The sequence below is a fragment of the Mustelus asterias genome, chromosome 6 (assembly GCF_964213995.1).
Source record: "Mustelus asterias chromosome 6, sMusAst1.hap1.1, whole genome shotgun sequence".
Taxonomy (NCBI): domain Eukaryota; kingdom Metazoa; phylum Chordata; class Chondrichthyes; order Carcharhiniformes; family Triakidae; genus Mustelus; species Mustelus asterias.
In genome coordinates this window covers 5725349-5747417 of record NC_135806.1, presented here as the reverse complement: position 1 = coordinate 5747417, position 22069 = coordinate 5725349, and the positions used below count along the sequence as shown (strand labels likewise).

Below are 22069 nucleotides of genomic sequence, written 5' to 3'. Positions count from 1 at the left end.
CCATTTCCCCCTGGATCATTGGTGCTCCGTGGTGGATTCTCAATGGGATTCCTGGCCAGCAGGTTGAAGTCTGCCAAGTTCCTTCCCCCACCACCAGCGCCGCCCCGTTTTCCATTCCGCCTCCTTCACCCCGCTGAGAAAGGCAAAATCCAATTGTACAGCGTAGGCTCGTAAAATCCCAGCCGAGGCCAGCAGAGAATTCCATTCTGCAAACCTCGCCCAACCCGATTCCGGGTCGGACAAGGTGGCAAAATTCTGGCCATAGTCTCTCGAATGGAAACATGTCCGGTTTTGTTTTAGTTTAAGGGAAAGGAAATATAAGATATATCTGGGTGGTTTTGTTTCCTCAGGTGTTGCTGTGGGCGATTGATGGGCCAACATGTGGGATTGCCTCCAGTTATCTCCATCAGTCAGAATGAAAACATTGAGAGCAGAGTCACGAAGAATGATCTGCACTCGGAGAAATGGTCCATCAGCAAACACACACAGCTCAGCCCAACTGACGCCTTCGGAACAATTGAATTCCAGGGAGGAGGACACTCCAACAAAGCCATGGTGAGAAGCACAGCTTTGATATTCTCTACAGATCCAGATATGTTGGTGCTGAGCAGCGTCAGTCACTGGATGTAATGGTGGCACGGTGGCTAGCTCTGCTGCCTCACAGTGCCAGGGAGCCAGGTTCAGTTCCCGGCTTGGGTCACTGTCTGTGTGACTAGTAAAGCGTTTGACAAAGTCCCTCATGGTAGGCTGGTGAAAAAGGTTGGATCTCATGGGATAAAGGGGGAGGTGGCTAGATGGGTGGAGAACTGGCTTGGTCACAGAAGACAGAGGGTGGTAGTGGAAGGGTTTTTTCTGGCTGGAGGCCTGTGACTAGTGGTGTTCTGCAGGGCTCTGTATTGGGACCTCTGCTGTTTGTGATTTATATAAACGATCTGGAAGAAGGTGTAACTGGGGTGATCAGTAAGTTTACAAGATGTAATAAACCACTTGGTGTGTGATTGACTAGATTTGCATTTTTAAAAAAGTTTTATTTATTAGTCACAAGTACGGCTTACATTAACACTGCGATGAAGTTACTGTGAAATTCCCCTAGTCGCCACACTCCGGCGCCTGTTCGGGTCAATGCACCCTAACCAGCACGTCTTTCAGAATGTGGGGGGAAACCGGAGCACCCGGAGGAAACCCACGCAGACACAGGGAGAACGTGCAAACTCTGCACAGACAGTGACCCAAGTCGGGAATCAAACCCAGATCCCTGGCGCCGTGAAGCAGCAGAGCTAACCAGTGTGCTACCGTGCCGCCCTAGAGGGAGGACAACGAAGACTCACCGGACTGGTTCCTGGGATGAGGGACTTGTCTAATGGTTGTTCGTGGATGTTCTGTTTGATAGATATTGGGCTGGATTCTCCCACCTCGCCCACAGCTGGAATTCTCTGAGCCCCAAATCCTCCATTCTCGCTTGCAACAGTGGCGGGGCATGAACGGCCGGAGAATTCTGGCCACAACATTCCTAAGGCATCTGACAGGTGTTATGGTTCAGGTTAGAAATTCCAAAGTGTTCAATGGAGTCCGCCTGGATCATAAGTTTTGCACCTTGAATTTGGCTAGGATAAGCATGAGATGTTTCACTTCAGATATGATTCAAGTGACCCTCTAGGGAGCTTTTATCAAACAAAGTTTATTTAAGAATATAGTCAACATGTATAATAAGAAAATTAACAAGAACATTTATTAACAAGAAACAAAACAACCAGAATGTATAACCTTAACAAAGATATCTAATGTGTTCCAATCAAACCAAAACCCTTGACATAGACAAAGTACAGATTTAACACAGCATAGACTAAGGCTCACGTGATACTGGGATCAAGGCCATTAGTTGAATTCTGCAATCAAGTGATCTTGAGACTCAGAATAGTTTGAAGACAAGAAAGCTTCCCAAAACAACCAGAGAGACTCTGGTCCAGCCCCCAACAACAACAGCAGATTTTCACCCTTCAGGAAACCACCAGAATTTTCAAAACAACAGGGAGAGAGGGAAAACACTTCTTTTTAGCTTGCTGTCCCTTCTAAAACTCAAACCGCAACCTGCAGCTCCAAAGTGAAACTGAAAATGAAACCCTGTTACCTGACCCGCCCACAGTTTGTTTTCTCCTCCCAACAGTGACATCACCTAAGGCTATGGGTATGAATTTTTTTTTAAACTCTTAAAGGTACACTAACATTGCACAGGATAGATGTTGAAAAGTGTTTCTCCTTTGGCTGGGAGTGTAAAGCGCATGGCCACAGTCTCATAATAATAAGTTGGCCATTTTGAACTGAGATGATGAGAAATTTATTCACTTAGAGGGACATGATGCTTTGGAATTCTCTACCCCAGGAAGCTGTGGAATCTCCTTATTGAGGATATTTCAGACAGAGATCAGTAGATTTTTGGGCATTGAGGGAATTACGTAAAATGGGGACAGTGCGGGAAGGTGAAGTTAAGGTAGAAGATCAGCAATGACTTCATTCAATGGTGAAGCAGGTTTGAAGGGCCAAATGGCCTCCACTTGCTCCCATTTCTTAAAGCAGCCCACTGTAGTCTTCAATTGAGGACACAAATGAAGAAAGAGCTTGTGTATCCTAAGGACATCCCAGTGAATTACCTTTGAGGTGTAGCCAGGGTTATTTTAGCAGCAACATTGCAATCAATGCCTGGCAAAGAACAATGAAATTATTGAACAGACCCCAGCCCTATCCCTATAATCCCACATATTTACCCCACTAATCCCCCTAACCTACACATCTTGGAACACTGAGGGGCAATTGAGCATGGCCAATCCATCTAACCTGCAATCTTTGGACTATGGCAGGAAACCGGAGCACCCGGAGAAAACCCGGGGAGAACGTGCAAACTCCACACAGACAGTGACCTGACGCCAGGATTGAACCCAGGTTCCTGGCACTGTGAGGCAGCAGTGCTAACCACCGTGCTGCCCTGACACATCTTTGAGTGTTAAGGAGCAATTTAACATGATCAATTCCCCTAACCTACACATAGAAACCATAGAAACCCTGCAGTGCAGAAGGAGGCCATTCGGCCCATGGAGTCTGCACCGACCACAATCCCACCCAGGCCCTATCCCCATATCCCTACATATTTAACCGCTAATCCCTCTAACCTACGCATCTCAAGACACTAAGGGGCAACTTTAGCAGGGCCAATCAACCTAACCTGCACATTTTTGGACTGTGGGAGGAAACAGGAGCACCCGGAGGAAACCCACGCAGACACGAGGAGAATGTGCAAACTCCACACAGGCAGTGACCCAAGCCGGGAATCGAACCCAAGTCCCTGGAGCTGTGAAGCAGCAGTGCTAACCACTGTGCTACCGTGCTGCCCGTATCTTGAAACACTCAGTGAATTCAGAAAGCGATGAAGGTGGGAAAGGAAATGATCTTGTAACTAGTTTCTCCTCTTTTTCCCATTTCTGGTATAGTATGTGCGAGTTTCATTCGACACAAAGCCTGATCTCCTCTTGCATCTGATGACAAAGGAATGGCAGCTGGACCTCCCGAAGCTACTGATCTCCATTCACGGCGGCCTCCAGAACTTTGAACTCCAACCTAAACTCAAGCAAGTATTTGGAAAGGGTCTGATTAAAGCAGCGATGACAACTGGGGCTTGGATATTCACTGGAGGCGTGAACACAGGTAAAGAGTCATTCTGCTTTCCTTTGCCACTATTTAACCAAGAGTTTTGCTTCAAATTTTCATTGCACGAGTTTTGATGAAGCCTCATTAAAAGTAAATGATTACCTCGACTCAATGTCCTGCCTGTGACAGAAGCAGATCTTTGGTGAGAAATGTACTTAATTTACTCTATGAGGGAGTCTCACCAAGTGACAGTGTTGTGAGAAAACCAATGTGTTTCTCTGAAAAGAAAGAAGTCAGTTTTCTCTCCAGATCTTACCGCACTCTGCCTAAATAACGACAAATGGGTTTGTTTCACACTGTTGTGCAGAAAGGAGGGGCCTGCACACATCGACAAAGCCTGCTGCACTGAGATCAGGGTACCATCTTTAAGGGGCGCCCAATAATAATAGGAATAAACCTCCCACCCCATCCCTCACCTCAAGCCCACCATGGAGATCACAGGGGCTCCCACCCTCGATCGGAGTTGGCCATTCTTCCCCCATCCCTCCCTACATGGATCCCTTCCTGTCATGTTAGAGGGTGATGATAGAGAGGGTGAATGTTTAAAGTGGTGGTTTGGGTACCAATCAAATGGGTTGCTTTTTCCTCGACCGTGTTGACTTCTTGAGTGCAGTTGGAGTTGCATTTTCTTTCCAGCTTGTGTTTCCCTGATGTTCCTTGTGCTTTGTCTTTCGTTCATTTCATGAATCTCCATCAGGTGAGTGAAGGAACACCTGATGAAGGAGCAGCGCTCCGAAAGCTCGTGATTCCAAATAAACCTGTTGGACTTTATCCTGGTGTTGTGAGACTTCTTACTTATACATATACAGCAACACAGTTTCCTTATTGTTGAATTATACTAACACTGTACAGCAGTGACAGGCAATCGAGGCTGCATGAGTGACCCTCCTTCACCTCAGTGAGCTGCAAGATTGAAATCGGGCTCTCACTAACCATGACCTCATGAATCGCCAACATTAGTTATTGAACTCACCAACGCCTCTACTTTCTCAGGAGGCTAAGGAGTATGTAGGGGACTATGACTTTCACCAACTTTTACAGATGCACCATAGAAAGCATCCTATCCAGATGTATCACAGCTTGGTATGGCTCCTGCTCTGTCCAAGTAACTACAAAAGGTTGTGAATGAAGCCCAGTCCATCACTCAAACCATCCTCCCATCCATCAACTCTGTCTACACTTCCCGCTGCCGCGGCAAAGCAGCCAGCATAATCAAGGACCCCACGCATCCCGGACATACTCTCTTCCACCTTCTTCCATCGGGTAAAAGATGCAAAAGTCTGAGATCACGTGCCAACCGACTCGAGGACAGCTTCTTTCCTGCTGCCATCAGATATTTGAATTGTCCAATCGCATATGAAGCTGATCTTTCTCTACACCCTAGCTATGACTGAAACACTACATTCTGCACCCTCTCCTTTCCTTCTCCCCTACGTACTCTATGGGCAGGATGTACAGCCTCACTTGTCCAGAAACTGTAAAATCCTGTGTGAGGTCAACAGACATTCCCATTGTCCGCCCCTCTCCCACTCTGATGTAGTGGCTGAGCCGGTACAATTCCAGCATATGAACGGTATGTTTCGTCTGGCGTGCAAGAAACAATACTTTTCACTGTATCCCAATACATGTGACAATAATAAATCAAATCAGATTAAATACATTTAATACATGCTGAATATTTCATAATGAGTGATAGAAAATGCCTAATCGTTTATATGTGAATGAAACTGTCATCAACTTCAAATGGTGAAACAAAAGGAATATTGACAGTTTGGACACAGAGGAAGCGCACGGCTCTCACAGTCAGTGTTGTGAGCAGTCAGCACGCACCTCACTTTGCCCTTGCTTTAAGTGCGAATCACTTCACTCGAACCTACACAGACGGAAATCAACAGAATGTGGCATCTCTGCACATGGGCAACAGTCAGCAAAATGTCTCATGGGGTTGCACTCAGAACCCAGATGGGCTGCATGTGCCCCCCCCCCTCCCCCCACCGACCCCCCCCCCCCCCCCCCCCCCCCCCCCGCAACCCCCCCCAGGCTGCAGGTTGCTCACCACTGCTGTACACAAATGACTAGTTTGGAATTAAATCACTAGCCTAGAATTTCCTGCCAAGATTTTGCAAAATATCCATATTGGATACAGATTTCCTGGAGTTTTTGCTCCACACATGAGGAGCATGTCTCCTGAAACACTTTAACTGCCACACTGACGTAGGCACCCCCCTGCCCCGCCCACCACCACCACATCCCCGCTGCCTGCACCACCATGCAAAAGATCAAAGGACACAAGTTTTCTGCATATACGCACTAAAGTTCTAGGCTAAGCAGAAGCCCATTGTCACTCTTTCTGGCATCTTGTAGCAGGTTTATTTAATCTTTCACCCTTACTAGACACACAATGTTTGCTAGTTCTTCATATCAGCATCAGGATCTGTTAACATTAGAAAGATGAAAAGCTTCCAGATCTCACTTATTAAACATACCGGCCGGGATTTTACGACCACGCTCGGGCGAGGGTCGTAAAATCCCCCCTGAGGCCAACGGAGAATTCTATTCTGCGAGCCTTGCCCGCCCCGATTCCGGGGAGGGTGATTTGATTTGATTTGATTTGATTTGATTTATTATTGTCACATACATTAACGTACAGTGAAAAGTATTGTTACTTGTGTGCTATACAGACAAAACATACCGTTCATAGAGAAGGAAACGAGAGAGTGCAGTCATAGCTAGGGTGTAGAGAAAGATCAACTCAATGCAAGATAGGTCTATTCAGAAGTCTGATGGCAGCAGGGAAGAAGCTGTTTTTGAGTCAGTTAGTACGTGACCTCACACTTTTGTACCTTTTTCCCGATGGAAGAAGGTGGAAGAGAGTGTGCCCGGGGTGTGTGGGGTCCTTAATTATGCTGCCTGCTTTTCCAAGGCAGCAGGAAGTGTAGACAGAGCCAATGGATGGGAGGCTGGTTTGCGTGATGGATTGGGCTTCATTCACAACCTTTTTGCAGTTCCTTGCAGTCTTGGGCAGAGCAGGAGCCACACCAAGCTGTGATACAACCAGAAAGAATGTGCTGGTCAAATTCTGGCCACTGAGCTTAGTGTCCATCACTGATGCTTTGATTCAAACTTTAATTTCCGTATGATTAAGATTTAGCTTCAAGTCGGAAGCGGGCAGATGTTGTGCACTTTCCATTATTTATCCACTTGATAGTTCTTCGTGTTCTGGCTGACGCGTTTCTGGGGAATTTTGGGGATAAATTCCCATGGGCAAGATCAGTGCAGAAATTAACTTAAATGTCAATGCCATTTTGCCTAAGCGCGATTCAGGAAAAACCAAGATCAAATAAAAGTGTAATTTAGAACAGTTGGTGTCTGCAGCTGCTATCTGCTGGTCCTGGGAGGAGAGATAAAGGGAGAAAGGTTCCTACGGTAAAAAAAATGGGATTCCAGCAAGTGAATTCCAGTGTGCGTTGCATGGAGTTCATGGGAAATGTATTGAATTATTATAAATGGATTTTTAGGAATGTGCCTTTGAGTGTCAACAGAAGCAGACTTGCGTACCAAAATCTCAAGTGTCAACTTTGACCAGGTTTTTGATTACCTCTCCTAATCGTGTAGCTTGATGCTGAATTTTGTCGGGAAGCAGCCCTGTGAAAGTGCATCGCAATGTTTTACAATGTTAAAGGCACTATGGCACAGTGGTTGGCACAGTGGTTAGCACTGCTGCCTCACAGCGCCAGGGACCCGGGTTCGATTCCCGTGCTTGGGTCTACATCTGTGTGGAGTTTGCACGTTCTCCCCGTGACTGCGTGAGTTTCCTCCGGGTGCTCCAGTTTCCTCCCAGAGTCTGAAAAGACGTGCTGGTTAGGGTGCATTGGCCGTGCTAAATTCTCCCTCAGTATACCCGAACAGGTGCCGGAGTGTGGCGACTAGAGGATTTTCACAGTAACTTCATTGCAGTGTTAATGTAAGCCTACTTCTGACACTAATAAGTAAACTCTATATAAATGCGTGTTGTTTTTTAGGGATTGGTACAAGCGATAATTGCCGGTGCCAGAACCCTGTTGGCACTGCGATCACATTTGGTGGGTTTGTTTTTCAGGGGTGATTCGCCATGTAGGAGATGCTTTGAAGGATCATGCCTCCAAGTCCAGAGGGAGGATCTGCATTATAGGCATCGCACCGTGGGGAATCGTAGAGAATCAAGAGGATCTAATTGGGAAGGATGTGGGTACCTTATGCCTTACCTCCTCATTAATGCAACTGCAAGTATTGCAATGAGAAAATGCCTGTCCTCATATTCTGTGTTATTAAAAGCCTGAAATCCGTCTCACTTGTTAGTGGCAAGTAATGACATAGTTACGGTTAAGGGTAAACAGTTGACGGGTGTTAATCGATTTAATAGTCTCAGCACATACAACTAAGGAACATCCGTGACCAGTGTACACTGCGGGGGCTGGGGTGCATCATCAGTCCCAGGAATGACATTTTGATTTAATTAGTTAAGTTTCCTTTTGATGTTTAGTTGCGGTGCCCCTGGTGGGTTATCACCTCTGTCAGTTTTGTTTAATTTATTGATTACTGTCCTTAATGAACATAAATAGGGGATTTCCCCACCAGGCTGGGGCTGTCACCTCTTCTCATTAATTTATTTTCTTGATCTTTTTTTTAGTGTAACTAGGGGACAGCTGGGACACTGGGAAGTTTGAGAATAGCTGAGAGGCTGAACAAGCTGATAAACACCCTTAGCAAAGAAAAGCTGGGTGTCTTGGCTTTGGCTTCACCGGCCATCTCCAATCCTATGAACACCAGTGCTAAAAGCCAATTTTGGGAACTTTTAGTGTATCCAAAGAGATCCTTAGCCTATTCTGGACGTGCGTCTATTTTGAACCAGTTTTTACTGTATATTTAAAAGCAGATGTAGAATACATGACTTAATAAAACTCCTGCAGAGAAAATGATATTCCTCCGATAGTAAAACCAGCAAAGAATAAATTGGATTTTATTCAATTATGTTCAAACACTTTCGCTCAAGAACCTTTGCCATGAATAAAGTTAAACAGAATTAATTTTTTAAAACATTCTTTTAACAAAGGGCGGCATGGTGGCACAGCGGTTAGCACTGCTGCCTCCGCGCCAGGGACCCGGGTTCAATTCCGGCCTCGGGTGACTGTCTGTGCGAAGTCTGCACGTTCTCCCCGTGTCTGCATGGGTTTCCTCCGGGTGCTCCGCTTTCCTCCCACACTCCAAAGATGTGCAGGTTAGGTGAATTGACCATGCTAAATTGCCTATTAGTGTCAGGGGGACTAGCTAGGGTAAATGCAAAGGATTATGGGGATAGGGCCTGGATGGGATTGTGGTCGGTGCAGACCCGATGGGCCGAATGGCCTCCTTCTGCACTGTAGGGTTCTATGGTTCTATCACAGAGCTCGCTGCATTGAAATTACCTTGAATGTTTTATTAAATTTTCGCGCATTTCCAAACATTCTTTGGTGTCATGGAACTCTTAACCCAAATCAGCTAGCAAAGCATCCAGGGATGTAAAACACTATTGTCTTCTTGTTCTGCTAGCAGAGGATTACTACGTTCAGTAAATTTGTCATACACGTACACAATCACAGTTCATCTTGCTACAATAAAATCACCATAATCCTGATTTATATTGAGATATGGAGATGTGCAGTACCGTATGGTCCTCAGCAGTTAATGTGGGATAATGCATCAGTTTAATTTTCCATGTTCTAACAAAGATCCTGCTGGCCACTATTCTATGATTATTAACAGATAACTTAGTCACAATGCCAAGTACAAGTGGAGGTGGGGCTTTAGAACTCTGGATTATACAGTCTGGACAATCGGACTTACAATACCTCTATGTTCTCCATACCGCTATGAGATGCCAGCGCCAGGGACCCGGGTCCAATTCCCGGCTTGGATCACTGTCTGTGCGGAGTCTGCACATTCTCCCTGTGTCTGTGTGGGTTTCCTCCGGATGCTCCGGTTTCCTCCCACAGTCTGAAAGACATGCAGGTTAGGTGCATTGACCATGCTAAATTCTCTCTCAGTGTGCCCGAACAGGCGCCGGAGTGTGGCGACTAGAGGATTTTCACAGTAACCTCATTGCAGTGTTAATGCAAGCCTACTTGTGACAATAATAAATAAACTTCAACTTTAAAACTCTTGAGAATTGCCCATTTTAGTTGTTCCGATATTGTTGGCCATACCTTCAGATGCCTGGGTTGATCTCTGGCCTTCCCTCCCTGAACCTCTCTTCCTCTCAACTTCTCTCTTTGACATTTAAGACATTTCTGAGAAACCTACCTCTCTGACCAAGCTTTTCAGCATCTAAATTAATATCCCCCTCATGCGGCTCAGTAACAAATCTTGTTCGATAACGTTCTTGTGAAACACCATGCACCATGTTGGAGGCGCTGAGTAAACGCAAGTTGTTGTTGGTTAACTTGTCTTCACACAGGTGGTCCGACCATATCAAACAATGTCCAACCCCTTGAGCAAGCTGACAGTGCTGAATAGCATGCATTCACATTTCATACTGGCGGACAATGGCACGACAGGAAAATATGGAGCAGAGGTGAAGCTGAGAAGGCAACTGGAGAAGCACATCTCCCTGCAGAAGATCAACACCAGTGAGTACCTCAAAAAGCAGACAGATTTTCAGAAACCTCTCTCGCAGAGGCTGTTAGACCATAAGACATAGGCCCATCGAGTCTGCCCCGCCATTCAATCATGGCTGATATTTTTCTCATCCCCATTCTCCTGCCTTTTCCCCATAACCCCTGATCCCCTTATTAATCAAGAACCTATCTAGCTCGGCCTTAAAGATACTCAATGACCTGGCCTCCACAGCCTTCTGCGGCAAAGAGTTCCACAGATTCACCACTCTCTGGCTGAAGGAATTCCTCCTCCTCTGTTTTAAAGGATTGCCCCTTTAGCCTGAGGTTGTTGCATTCCAAAGCTCGTCAGCTGTTGTGCTGATGGTTAAAACTGATCCACTGATCATCCATGTTTTCAAATCCCACCATGGCTTCACCTCCCTCCCTATCTCTGTCACCTCTTACAACCCAAGAACCCTCCAAGATCTCTACCACCCACCAATTATGGGGAGGCAGTGATATTGTCACTGGACTAGTAAACTATTGACCCGGGGTAATGCTCTGGGGACCCAGGTTTGATTCTGTCAATGGGAGCTCTTTAGAAAATGACTTCACATTAAACATTTCATATTGTTTTATCATTGAATATTATTTGATCATGATCTACTGTTGTAAACATTGTGGGAAGTGTCATCATTAAGGTGATTGGCACTGCAAAGTGCAGGCATGATGTTTTATTATTTATTCTCGTTAGGATGTGGGCATCATTGACAAAGCCAATGTTTCTTGCCCATCCCTAATTGCCCATGAACTGAGTGGCTTGCTGGGCCATCTCAGCGAGTAGTTGAGAGTTAACTACATTGCTGTGGTTCTGGAGTCATATGTAGGCCAGGCTGTGTAAGACGGCAGATTCCCTTCCCTGAAGGACATGAGTAAACCAGAGGGGGTTTTACAACAATCGATGATAGATGTCATGGTCACCATTACTGAAAATAGTTTCCCATTCCAGATTTTGAGTTTGAATTTCACCAACTGGGATTTGAACCCATGCCCAATGCAAAACTTCAGCCTGAGGTAATTACTGGTCTAGTGACAATTTCTCTACGCCACCTTCAATCAAAAGGTCATGTCCCTTTAAGTGGTATCTTGTTATGTATTGCTGTGTTGCCGTCACAGGGCAGTTATGATATAATTGAATCCCTGAAACCTTCATTTGACCTCCTTGTCCACATCAGTATTGGCCCTCATCTACTTTGACAGATCATCTATATCCTGCAGTCTGGGGCTTAGAAGGCCAGTGTAAAACTATGTGTAGTCGTTTAACTCCATGGGCAAGTTATATTGAGCTGATTTGGGGTCCAGATTGAATCAACACTCGGGTACATTGCGGAGCCGCTATGTTACAGACTGTACGTTGGATATTGATGCAACAGTCTGCAAACTGGGAACACAGATCGAAGCTAATTGGCAACTGAAGCAGAGATGACATAACAAAAGAAACTTTACCCTTTGAGTTGTTCTCATCTGTGCCGAAAACAGATTCAGTAATAACTTGCAAAAGGAAATTAGATAAATACTTAAAGAGAGAGATATTGAAGGGCAATGGGGAAATAACAGGGACTAATCTTTCAGAAGGTCAGCATATCATGATGGGTTGAATGGCCACCATGCTGATATTTTGTAGACTCTAGAAGGATTATCAATAAATATACAGCAATTCAGTAAATAACACGTTTGTCTCTGAGTTTGATCAGGGACTTGAGCTCAAAATCCAGCCTGATGCTGCCAGTGCCGTACTGAGGGAGTGCCGCACTGTCACCAATGCTGCCTTTTGGATGAAATGTTAACTCAAGACCCAGACTGCCCTCTCAGGTGGCTACAAAAGATTCGTTGACAAACTCTATTTCTAGTTTCTATAGCTGAGGCCAAAACATGGTGCTCTTGGGACTCGAGGGAGGGGGAAACGGGCTCAAGGTATTGAATTTGATGATCAGCCATAACCAAAATGAATGATGGAGTAGGCTGGAAGGGCTGAATGGCCTCCTGCTTCGAGTTTCTATGTTTCTATTTGGGGAGGCACGGTGGCACAGTGGTTAGCACTGTTGCCTCACAGCGCCAGGGATGCGGGTTCGATTCCCGGCTCGGGTCGCTGTCTGTGTGGAGTTTGCACATTCTCCCCGTGTCTGTGTGGGTTTCCTCGGGTGCTCCGGTTTCCTCCCACCGTCCACAAAGATGTGCGGGTTAGGTGGATTGGACATGCTAAGTTAACCCTTAGTGTCCTGGGATGTGATAGGTTTGAGGGATTAGCAGGGGAATGAAGCAGGGTAGGGCCTGGGTGGGATTGTCAGTGCAGCCTTGATGGGCTGAATGGCCTCCTTTTGTACAGTAGGGTTCTATGTATTATTCTATGATTCTCTGGGTGCTCTGGTTTCCTCCCATAGTCCAAAGATGTGTGGGTTAGGTGGATTGGTCATGCCAAATTTCCCCTAGTGTCAGGGGGACGAGCTAGGGTAAATGCATGGGCTTATGGGGGTAGAGCCTGGGTGGGCTTGTGGTCGGTGCAGATTCGATGGGCCGAATCTGTGGAACTGTTTGCCGCAGAAGGCTGTGGAGGCCAGGTCATTGAGTGTCTTTAAGACAGAGACAGATAGGTTCTTGATTAATAAGGGGATCTGGGGTTATGGGGAAAAGGCAGGAGAATGGGGATGAGAAAAATATCAGCCATGATTGAATGGTGAAACGGACTCGATGGGCCGAGTGGCCTAATTCTGCTCCTATGTCTTATGGAGTGGCCTCCTTCGGCACTATAGGATTCTATGATTTTATTATTTCAAGAGTGGCTGGGACGGCCGCCTGATCCCTTACCAATACTTAGACCAACATCAGTTTAAACTAATTATATGGTCATTTATCACATTGCAGTTTAAGAACAGAAGAACTAGGAGTGGGAGTAGGCCATTTGGCCCCTCAAGCCTGCTCCATTGTTCAAGACCATGGCTGATCTGACGTGGCCTTAATTCACTTTCCTGCCTGTCCCCCATTATTCTTGACTCCCTTTTCAATCAAAGCTCTATCTAACTCTGCCTTGAACATATTCAATGACCCAGCCCCCTCTGCTTTCTGGGAGAGAGAATTCCAAACTCTATTGATGCTCCGAGAGAAGGAATTTCCTCCTCATCTCCGCCTTAAAAGGGAGAGCTTTTATTTTTAAACACTGCCCCCTGGTTCTACATTTTTAGGACCTGCCAAATTAGCTGCCCCGTTTCACTGCAATACAACAGTGACTTCACTTCAGAAAGAAAATCATTTGCTGTAAAGTGCTTTGGGACGTCCTACAGTTGTGAAAGGTGCTACATAAATGCAAAATTCTTCCTTACCTCCCTTTGCAGTGCTGTAACCATCAACCCATGTGACTTGTGGGCTTCCCTTTGTCATCCTATGCCTGGGAATATATGAAGGGGCTGGGAATGCAAAGGGATGTTCAACAGTCATCACGAGCATCCCATTGGCCGTTCTACTGGAAGTCAATCTATCATTGGCCGGGCACTGCTCCATGTGTGACCCCTGACTCCACCCTACTGCGTGACTGCAACATGTTTACATAGCTTTTCATTCCAAGGGAGGCAAAACTGATGAGGTTTAGGCCTCAGGTGGAAAGGGAGGTGGGAACACCTGCATCAGAAGCCCCCATCTAACTCTGGATCTCAAGATCCAGTGGCTGTTTGATCTTCCCCCCTTACCCTGCACCCACCCCCAATCTCCAGCCTCTTTCCCCAACACACCACTCCCCGACTCCATCCCCCCGCCCCCAGAGTTTCACTACCCTTCCAGTCCTGAGACACCGAAAGCCCATCGTCCAGTGCACTCCTGGGACTTAGGCTCTGATGCACCATCAATCGAGCAAAGACTAGTTTGTATGCAAGAACAAATAGGCTTTTATTAGCAAAAGACTTGGAGTACACCCATGCCGATGAACTGGTCCAGACTGAGGCACGGGGATGGGGAGCAGTCTCCTTTATACCTGGACCGGGGGGGGGGAGGAGTCTCGGGTAGGGCCGGCAGGGATGTGTCCAGGCATGTTACATATACAGGTAATAAGCTAACAGTGGTTTACCACAGGCTCCATCGACTTCAAGAGTTCCCACATGCGTCCACTTGCATTTTCTGTCACTGTAGAGGCTGGAGAGGGTGCCAGTAAATCAGATTGGCCAGCAGCTCTCTAAGGTGGAACTTCCTCCTGAGTGAGGGGCAGAAGTCCCTCCCACAGCCTATCAATGCCCATTGGAGGGTGAATTTACTGCAGGACAGGCAGTGTCAATGCCGGGACAGGAAATCCCATCATCCAAAATGTCTCAGCCAAGGAGTTTGATAAGATAATTGAAGAGAAGACGTTTACACTTTTGGACTGGACTGGAATGAGGGGTCCATAAGGTAGTCACTAATAAATTCAATAGGAGATTCAGGAGAAACTTCTTTCCCCAGAGAGTGGTGAGAATGTGGAACAGTTGAGGCAAATATACATTTAAGGGGAAGCTAGATATGCATCTTATAGAATTATAGAATCCCTACAGTGCAAAAAGAGGCCATTCAGCCCATCAAGTCTGCACCAATTCTCTGACGGAGCATCTTACCCTGGCCCACACCCCTGTCCTATTCCTGTAATTCCATATGTTTGCCATGGCTTAATCCACCTAACCTGCACATCGTGGGATACTAAGGGGCAATTTAGCACGGCCAATCCACCTAACCTGCACATCTTGGGACTGTGGGAGGAAACCAGAGCACCCGGAGGAAACCCACGCAGACACGGGGAGAACGTGCAAACTCCACACAGAGAGCGACCCAAGCCAGGAATCAAACCCGGGTCCCTGACGCTGTGAGGCAGCAGTGCTAACCCACTGTGCCACCATGTGGAGGAATATAGAAGCATGCGGCGACAGGCTGAGATGAGAGGAGGCTTGTGTGGAGCATAAATACCAGCATAGACCAGCTGGGCCGAATGGCCTGTTTCTGTGCTGTACATTCCACATCATGGAATTCACACCCAATCAGTAATTTGGTGTACCTTGGCAATGAGCTATGTGTGCTGTGAATTGTTCATTCAATACCCTGCAAACCGTACCCTAACTCACCACCGAGTCCGGCGCATACATCACCCCTTGCACCCCGACCTATCCTGGCCCCCTGTCTGGCAATGTCTCCCTTTTAAAATTCTCATTCTTGTTATCAAGTCCCACCATGGTTTAGCCCCTTCCCTATCTGTGAAAGCTCCCCTCGACCCAACATCCCTCTGAGCCACCTACACTCCTGCTCTTCGCTGCAGCTTTGCCTTAAGCTGTGTGGGCCCCAAGCTTTGAAACTGCTTCTCTGAAGCTCTCCATTCCTCGCTCCCTCTCTGCCCCTCATTCCCTCGCTCCCTCTCTGCCTCGCACTCTGTCCCTCGCTCCCTCTCTGCCTCGCACTCTGTCCCTCGCTCCCTCTCTGCCTCGCACTCTGTCCCTCGCTCCCTCTCTGCCTCGCACTCTGTCCCTCGCTCCCTCTCTGCCTCGCACTCTGTCCCTCTCTGCCTCGCACTCTGTCCCTCGCTCCCTCTCTGCCTCGCACTCTGCCCCTCGCTCCCTCTCTGCCTCGCACTCTGTCCTTCGCTCCCTCTCTGCCTCGCACTCTGCCCCTCGCTCCCTCTCTGCCTCGCACTCTGTCCTTCGCTCCCTCTCTGCCTCGCACTCTGCCCCTCGCTCCCTCTCTGCCTCGCACTCTGCCCCTCGCTCCCTCTCTGCCTCGCACTCTGCCCCTCGCTCCCTCTCTGCCTCGCACTCTGCCTCTCGCTCCCTCTCTGCCTCACACCCTGTCCCTCACTCCCTCTCTGCCTCATTCTCCCTCTCCACCTACGAGGCATCTTGGGACAGTATTATGTCAAAGGTGCTATATAAATGCATGTTATTGCATACAGTACAACATGGGGAAGAGAGACATCAGGGATCAGGTGAAGATTCTTCCAATGAAAGGTGTCCACTGAGGAAGTTAACCTGGCCACGTTCTTCAGATGCATTTGGACGCATTGCGGATTTCAGCCAGTTTTAAATGAGATTTACAGCATTCATAACTTTAGCTCATAAATTTACATCATCTTTTATTATTTGAAGGGTGGGAATTATGGAAGGTGCTTTTCGATTCAAGCTTGTTGCTCTGTGCGAGATGAGAAAGCCTTTTAATGCAATGGACCTGCTGTTATTGACAAGCCGACCACAGTGTGATATGTCCATTGATTTCTGTTTGCATCGACAACCCTGGTTGCATAATTCACTTGTTAGCTGCTGAAGTACGGCATTAAAACAGAACACACTTAATTGGATCTCATTTGTCCCTGAAATGAAGGGTTTAATCAGTGATTGGAAGGATTTACACCTTCTCTCTGGAGTCCAAGAAAAAGGATCCATGCTAACATCTTTTCTAATATTTATCCCTCAACCAACATCACTGAAACAGATTATCTGGTCATTCTTGCATTGATATTGGTGGGATCTTGCTGTGCACAGATTCATGACCATTCTTCCCACATTGCAAGATTATTTCAAGCACTTGTATCAATGCAAGTCATTTGATTTTCCGTCTCTCTCAGGATTAAGAACTATGCTTTCGAAAATGTTTGCAAATTAAATGTAATGCTTTTTCTATATTTCTATCGAGTTAGACACGATTCCAGTTCAGTTTTTAAAAATAAGTACAAGCACTTTACGAGTATCTGTGTCAAGCCATTCACAACATTGGAATGGAACCCAAAGACAGTGCGGATAGACATAGGGACAGGGAGATGACCTTTCAGCCCCTTGAACCTTCTTCCACCTTTCAGTTAGATAATGGCTGCCTTGTACCTTTATTAAGGGTGGCACAATGGTTAGCACAACTGCCTCACAACGCCAGGGACACGGGTTCAATTCCGGCCTCGGGTCACTGTCTGTGCGGAGTTTGCACATTCACCCCGTGTCTGCTTGGGTTTCCTCCGGGTGCTCCGGTTTCCTCCCACAGTCCAAAGATGTGCGGGTGAGGTGGATTGACCATGCTAAATTGCCTCTTAACGTCAGGGGGATTAGCAGGCTAAATACATGGGGTTACGAGGACAGGACCTGGGTGGGATTGTTGTCTGTGCAGGCTCGATGGGCTGAATGGCTGCTGCTGCACTGTAGGGATTCTATGAGTCCATTTACCTACCTCGGTTCCATAACGCTTGGCAAATAAAGGTGTCAATCGAAAATCTCGGGATGCAAAACCGCTTTTGTCGCCACTCTCCATCCCATAATCCTGGCAACTGCCGCTTCCCACTGGAAGCACAGAATCATCCCATTGAAAGAACAGTTTTTCTGAGTGCCCACAGACACAGTGTGGGTTTGGAAAGTTACTCCTACAGCTGCCGAGCGAGAATATCGGGCTGCTTCAAATTCAGCTTCCCGTGTAAAGAGGCTACGACATGTCATTTGCTCAGTTTGAGCAGATCAGATATGTAGGGTGGGATTTTCCTGCTGCGCTTGCCCCAAAACCGGAAAATCCCACCCAAGGTCAATGGACCTTTCCATGGTCCGCGCTCCCCACCCACGACGATTCCCATGGCGGGCAGGATGGGAAAACTCCCCCCCGATAATCAATAAACCAGTTACAGTACCTCAGCCATATTTCATAGTACGGAACTTGTGTATTGCTGAAAATACCAGCTCTCCTAATGATAAGATTGCCGATAACATTGATTGGATATTCTATCACTAGATATAATGATGTGAGATGACCCCAAAGCTCACAGCCAATCAAGATTAAATTCCCCCCAAGCCTCTCACCACCCTGACGTGGAAATATATCGGCTGTTCCTTCACTGTCACTGGGTCAAAATCCTGGAATTCCCTCCCTAACGGAATTGTGGATCAACCCACAGCACAGGGACTGCAGCGATTCAAGAAGGCAGCTCACCACCACCTTCTCAAGGACAACTAGGGATGGTCAATAAATGCTGGCCAGCCAGCGACGCCCAGGTCCCACGAATGAATGAATAAACAAAAGTGTAGCCATTGTTGCAATGTAGGAAATACATTAGCCAATTTGTGCAAAGCAAGATCCCACGAACAGCAACGTGGTAATCTATTCATTTGGGGCACATGGCAGAGGGATAGATATTAGCCAAAACACCAGGGAGATCTCCCCTGCCCTGCTTCGAACATGTGCTATAGAATAGCTTGCATCCACCTAAGAGGGTAAACAGCACCTTGGTTTAACATCTTATCTGAGATTGCGGCACTCCCACAACACTGTAGCACTCCCTGGGTAAGTGCTAGGAGTTTCAGCCTAGAGGTTGATGCTCAAGCCTTTGGGTGGTAATTGAAGCTCCAACCTGCTGCCTCGAAGGCGAGCGTGCCAACTGCGGAGCCCGAGCAGACACTCCCAGTTTGGTGTAACTATGTGATAGACAGTTGATTGCACTTTGGCTCTTTGACCTTGCCTCTCGATGTCTCTCCCCAGGGATTGGACAGGGCGTTCCAGTGGTGGCGCTCATTGTGGAAGGTGGGCCCAACGTCATCTCCATTGTGTTGGAATATCTGCGAGACACCCCTCCCGTGCCGGTGGTGGTCTGCGATGGCAGCGGGCGGGCTTCAGATATCCTCGCCTTCGCTCACAAGTACTCCGAGGATGGAGGGTAAGAACCAAGAAAGTAATAGTTTTCAACTTAAACTATGAAATCTGGGGCATTCGATATTCACTTGAAGGAAAAGAGGTGCAGTCACCTAATCACATTAAATATTGCTGAAAAGAGGGACATGTTGCTGAAGTTTTTCATCTTGCACTCATCAGGACAAATACAAGAATACCAAATTTCAAATGATTACAATAATTTATACTGCATAAGAAAAGGTGCTGATTGGTCGACATGGAGTTCATGATTGGTCAAGGCATTCTCATGGTGAAAGCAACAGGGAACTAACAGACTGATTCCCGGGATGGTGGGATTGACGTATGAGGAGAGATTGAGTCAGTTAGGATTATATTCGCTGGAGTTCAGAAGAATGAGAAGGGAATCTCATAGAAACCTATAAAAATTTAATAAGACTGGTCAGGATAGATGGAAGAAGGATGTTCCCGATGGTGGGGGAGTCCAGAACCAGGGGTCACAGTTTGAGAATTCAGGGTAAATGGTTTAAGACAGAGATGAGGAGACATTTCTTCACCCAGAGAGTGGTCAGCCTGTGGAATTTAATACCACAAAGTAGTTAAGGCCAAAACATTGAACGTTTTCAAGAAGTGGTTAGATATAGCACTTGGGGCGAAGGGAATCAAAGCTTATGAGGGGAGAGGCGGGATCATCAGGATATTGAATTGGATGATCAGCCATGATCATAATGAATGGGAGAGCAGGCTCAAAGGGCTGAATGGCCTCCTCTTGCTCCTATTTCCTACGTTTTTATCAGCTTTCCAAGCTCCTTGGTAATTCAAAAAAGGCACAAGACTTGGACATATCCCTTTAGTTTGCAGAAAACCTGCTCCTGTGAGTATAAAGAGGGATATTAAAGGAAACCAGGATTGAACGCTATGAGATACAATGGCTGATCCAGGGGAAAAAAACATTGACAAAAATGCTGATGTGTTGAAGAGCATGGTTTTGTAATTCGCGCCACGATTCAAAGGCTCAGCACTTAGACCGGGATTTTCCGACTCTGCCACGGCAGATTCCCCAGCAGCGGATGTGGCAAGCCTTTCAAATGTCCGCTGACTTCGGCCGGACCAGGAAATTCCGACATTAATGTACAGAAATGGCACCCGTACCACAACAGAGCTGGGACCCCACATATTCACAGGGACTGAATGGGAGGGTGTGTTTGCAGCAAGGTAACTAAGGAGGTAACTAAGTTAGAGGAGGTAACTAAGTGTGTTGATGAAGGTAGGGCAGTTGATGTCATATACATGGATTTTAGTAAGGCGTTTGATAAGGTCCCCCATGGTCGGCTTATGATGAAAGTGAGGAGGTGTGGGATAGAGGGAAAATTGGCAGATTGGATAGGTAACTGGCTGTCTGATCGAAGACAGAGGATGGTGGTGGATGGAAAGTTTTCGGATTGGAGGCAGGTTGCTAGCGGAGTGCCACAGGGATCAGTGCTTGGTCCTCTGCTCTTTGTGACTTTTTTTAATGACTTAGAGGAGGGGGCTGAAGGGTGGATCAGTAAATTTGCTGATGACACCAAGATTGGTGGAGTAGTGGATGAGGTGGAGGGCTGTTGTAGGCTGCAAAGAGACATAGATAGGATGCAAAGCTGGGCTGCAAAATGGCAAATGGAGTTTAGCCCTGATAAATGTGAGGTGATTCATTTTGGTAGGACTAATTTAAATGTGGATTACAGGGTCAAAGGTAGGGTTCTGAAGACTGTGGAGGAACAGAGAGATCTTGGGGTCCATATCCACAGATCTCTAAAGGTTGCCACTCAAGTGGATAGAGCTGTGAAGAAGGCCTATAGTGTGTTAGCTTTTATTAACAGGGGGTTGGAGTTTAAGAGCCGTGGGGTTATGCTGCAACTGTACAGGACCTTGGTGAGACCACATTTGGAATATTGTGTGCAGTTCTGGTCACCTCACTATAAGAAGGACATGGAAGCGCTGGAAAGAGTGCAGAGGAGATTTACCAGGATGCTGCCTGGTTTGGAGGGTAGGTCTTATGAGGAAAGGTTGAGGGAGCTAGGGCTGTTCTCTCTGGAGTGGAGGAGGCTGAGGGGAGACTTAATAGAGGTTTATAAAATGATGAAGGGGATAGATAGAGTGAACGTTCAAAGACTATTTCCTCGGGTGGATGGACCTTTACAAGGGGGCATAACTATAGGGTTCGTGGTGGGAGATATAGGAAGGATATCAGAGGTAGGTTCTTTACGCAGAGAGTGGTTGGGGTGTGGAATGGACTGCCTGCAGTGATAGTGGAGTCAGACACTTTAGGGACATTTAAGCGGTTATTGGATAGGCACATGGAGCACACCAGGTTGATAGGGAGTGGGATAGCTTGATCTTGGTTTCAGATAAAGCTCGGCACAACATCGTGGGCTGAAGGGCCTGTTCTGTGCTGTACTGTTCTATGTTCTATGTTCTATGTTCAAGATAGAACTGGGAAATCCGGGGTATGTCGACACATTCCCAAATTGTTTTGACCCCCTTCCCTTCCCCCCACTCCCCCAGCTTTCCTGCCGAGTGTGGGCCAGATGGGTAGGGCTTCTGGTTGTCCGATTCCGGAAGCTTGCAGCATAAAGGCTGTATTGACGGGGGTCCCTCCAGCAATCGAGGAAGGGGATTGAGTCATCAAACAAATTGCTGGCCTAGCCAGTCTCAGTCGTGTCCCATGGAAAAGCGAACGAGAAACAAAATGGGGCTCTGGTTGGTGGCGACAGAATGGGAAAAGGTCAGAGTTCAGTAACCAGGAGAGAAAGGTCAAGGTTCAGAGTGCTCAGACATTCACAGCAGCAAGCAGAGGCTATGATCGACAGAAGATTCACCAGGAGAGGCTGAGGGAACTCCCACCCATATTTGAGGCCTTGCCCCCACTATTTAGTTCAAAGCCTTCTCTACTAGTCGAGTAATCCGCTTCACAAGAGCACAGGTCCCAGCACGGTTCAGATGTAGACCATCCCAACGGTACAGCCCCACTTTCCCCAATACTGGTGCCAGTACCCACAATCTGGAACCCACTCCTCCCACATCCAGTCCACACGGATTCAACTCCCTAAAGTTATGCCAACTTTCCCAAT

General features: G+C 47.0%; 1 protein-coding gene across 1 annotated transcript in view; it reads left to right on the top strand.

Annotated features, from left to right (window-relative positions):
• The first annotated feature begins 537 nt into the window (after positions 1 to 537).
• trpm3 (transient receptor potential cation channel, subfamily M, member 3) overlaps positions 538 to 22069 on the top strand; it is a 116567-nt gene continuing 95035 nt past the window's right edge. Inside the window, exons 1-5 of the mRNA XM_078213951.1 lie at positions 538 to 567; positions 3483 to 3696; positions 7799 to 7923; positions 10172 to 10343; positions 18813 to 18987. Of these exons, the coding sequence (XP_078070077.1) occupies positions 553 to 567; positions 3483 to 3696; positions 7799 to 7923; positions 10172 to 10343; positions 18813 to 18987 (701 nt within the window). The 5' untranslated portion in view covers positions 538 to 552. The remainder of the gene's footprint in view (positions 568 to 3482; positions 3697 to 7798; positions 7924 to 10171; positions 10344 to 18812; positions 18988 to 22069) is intronic.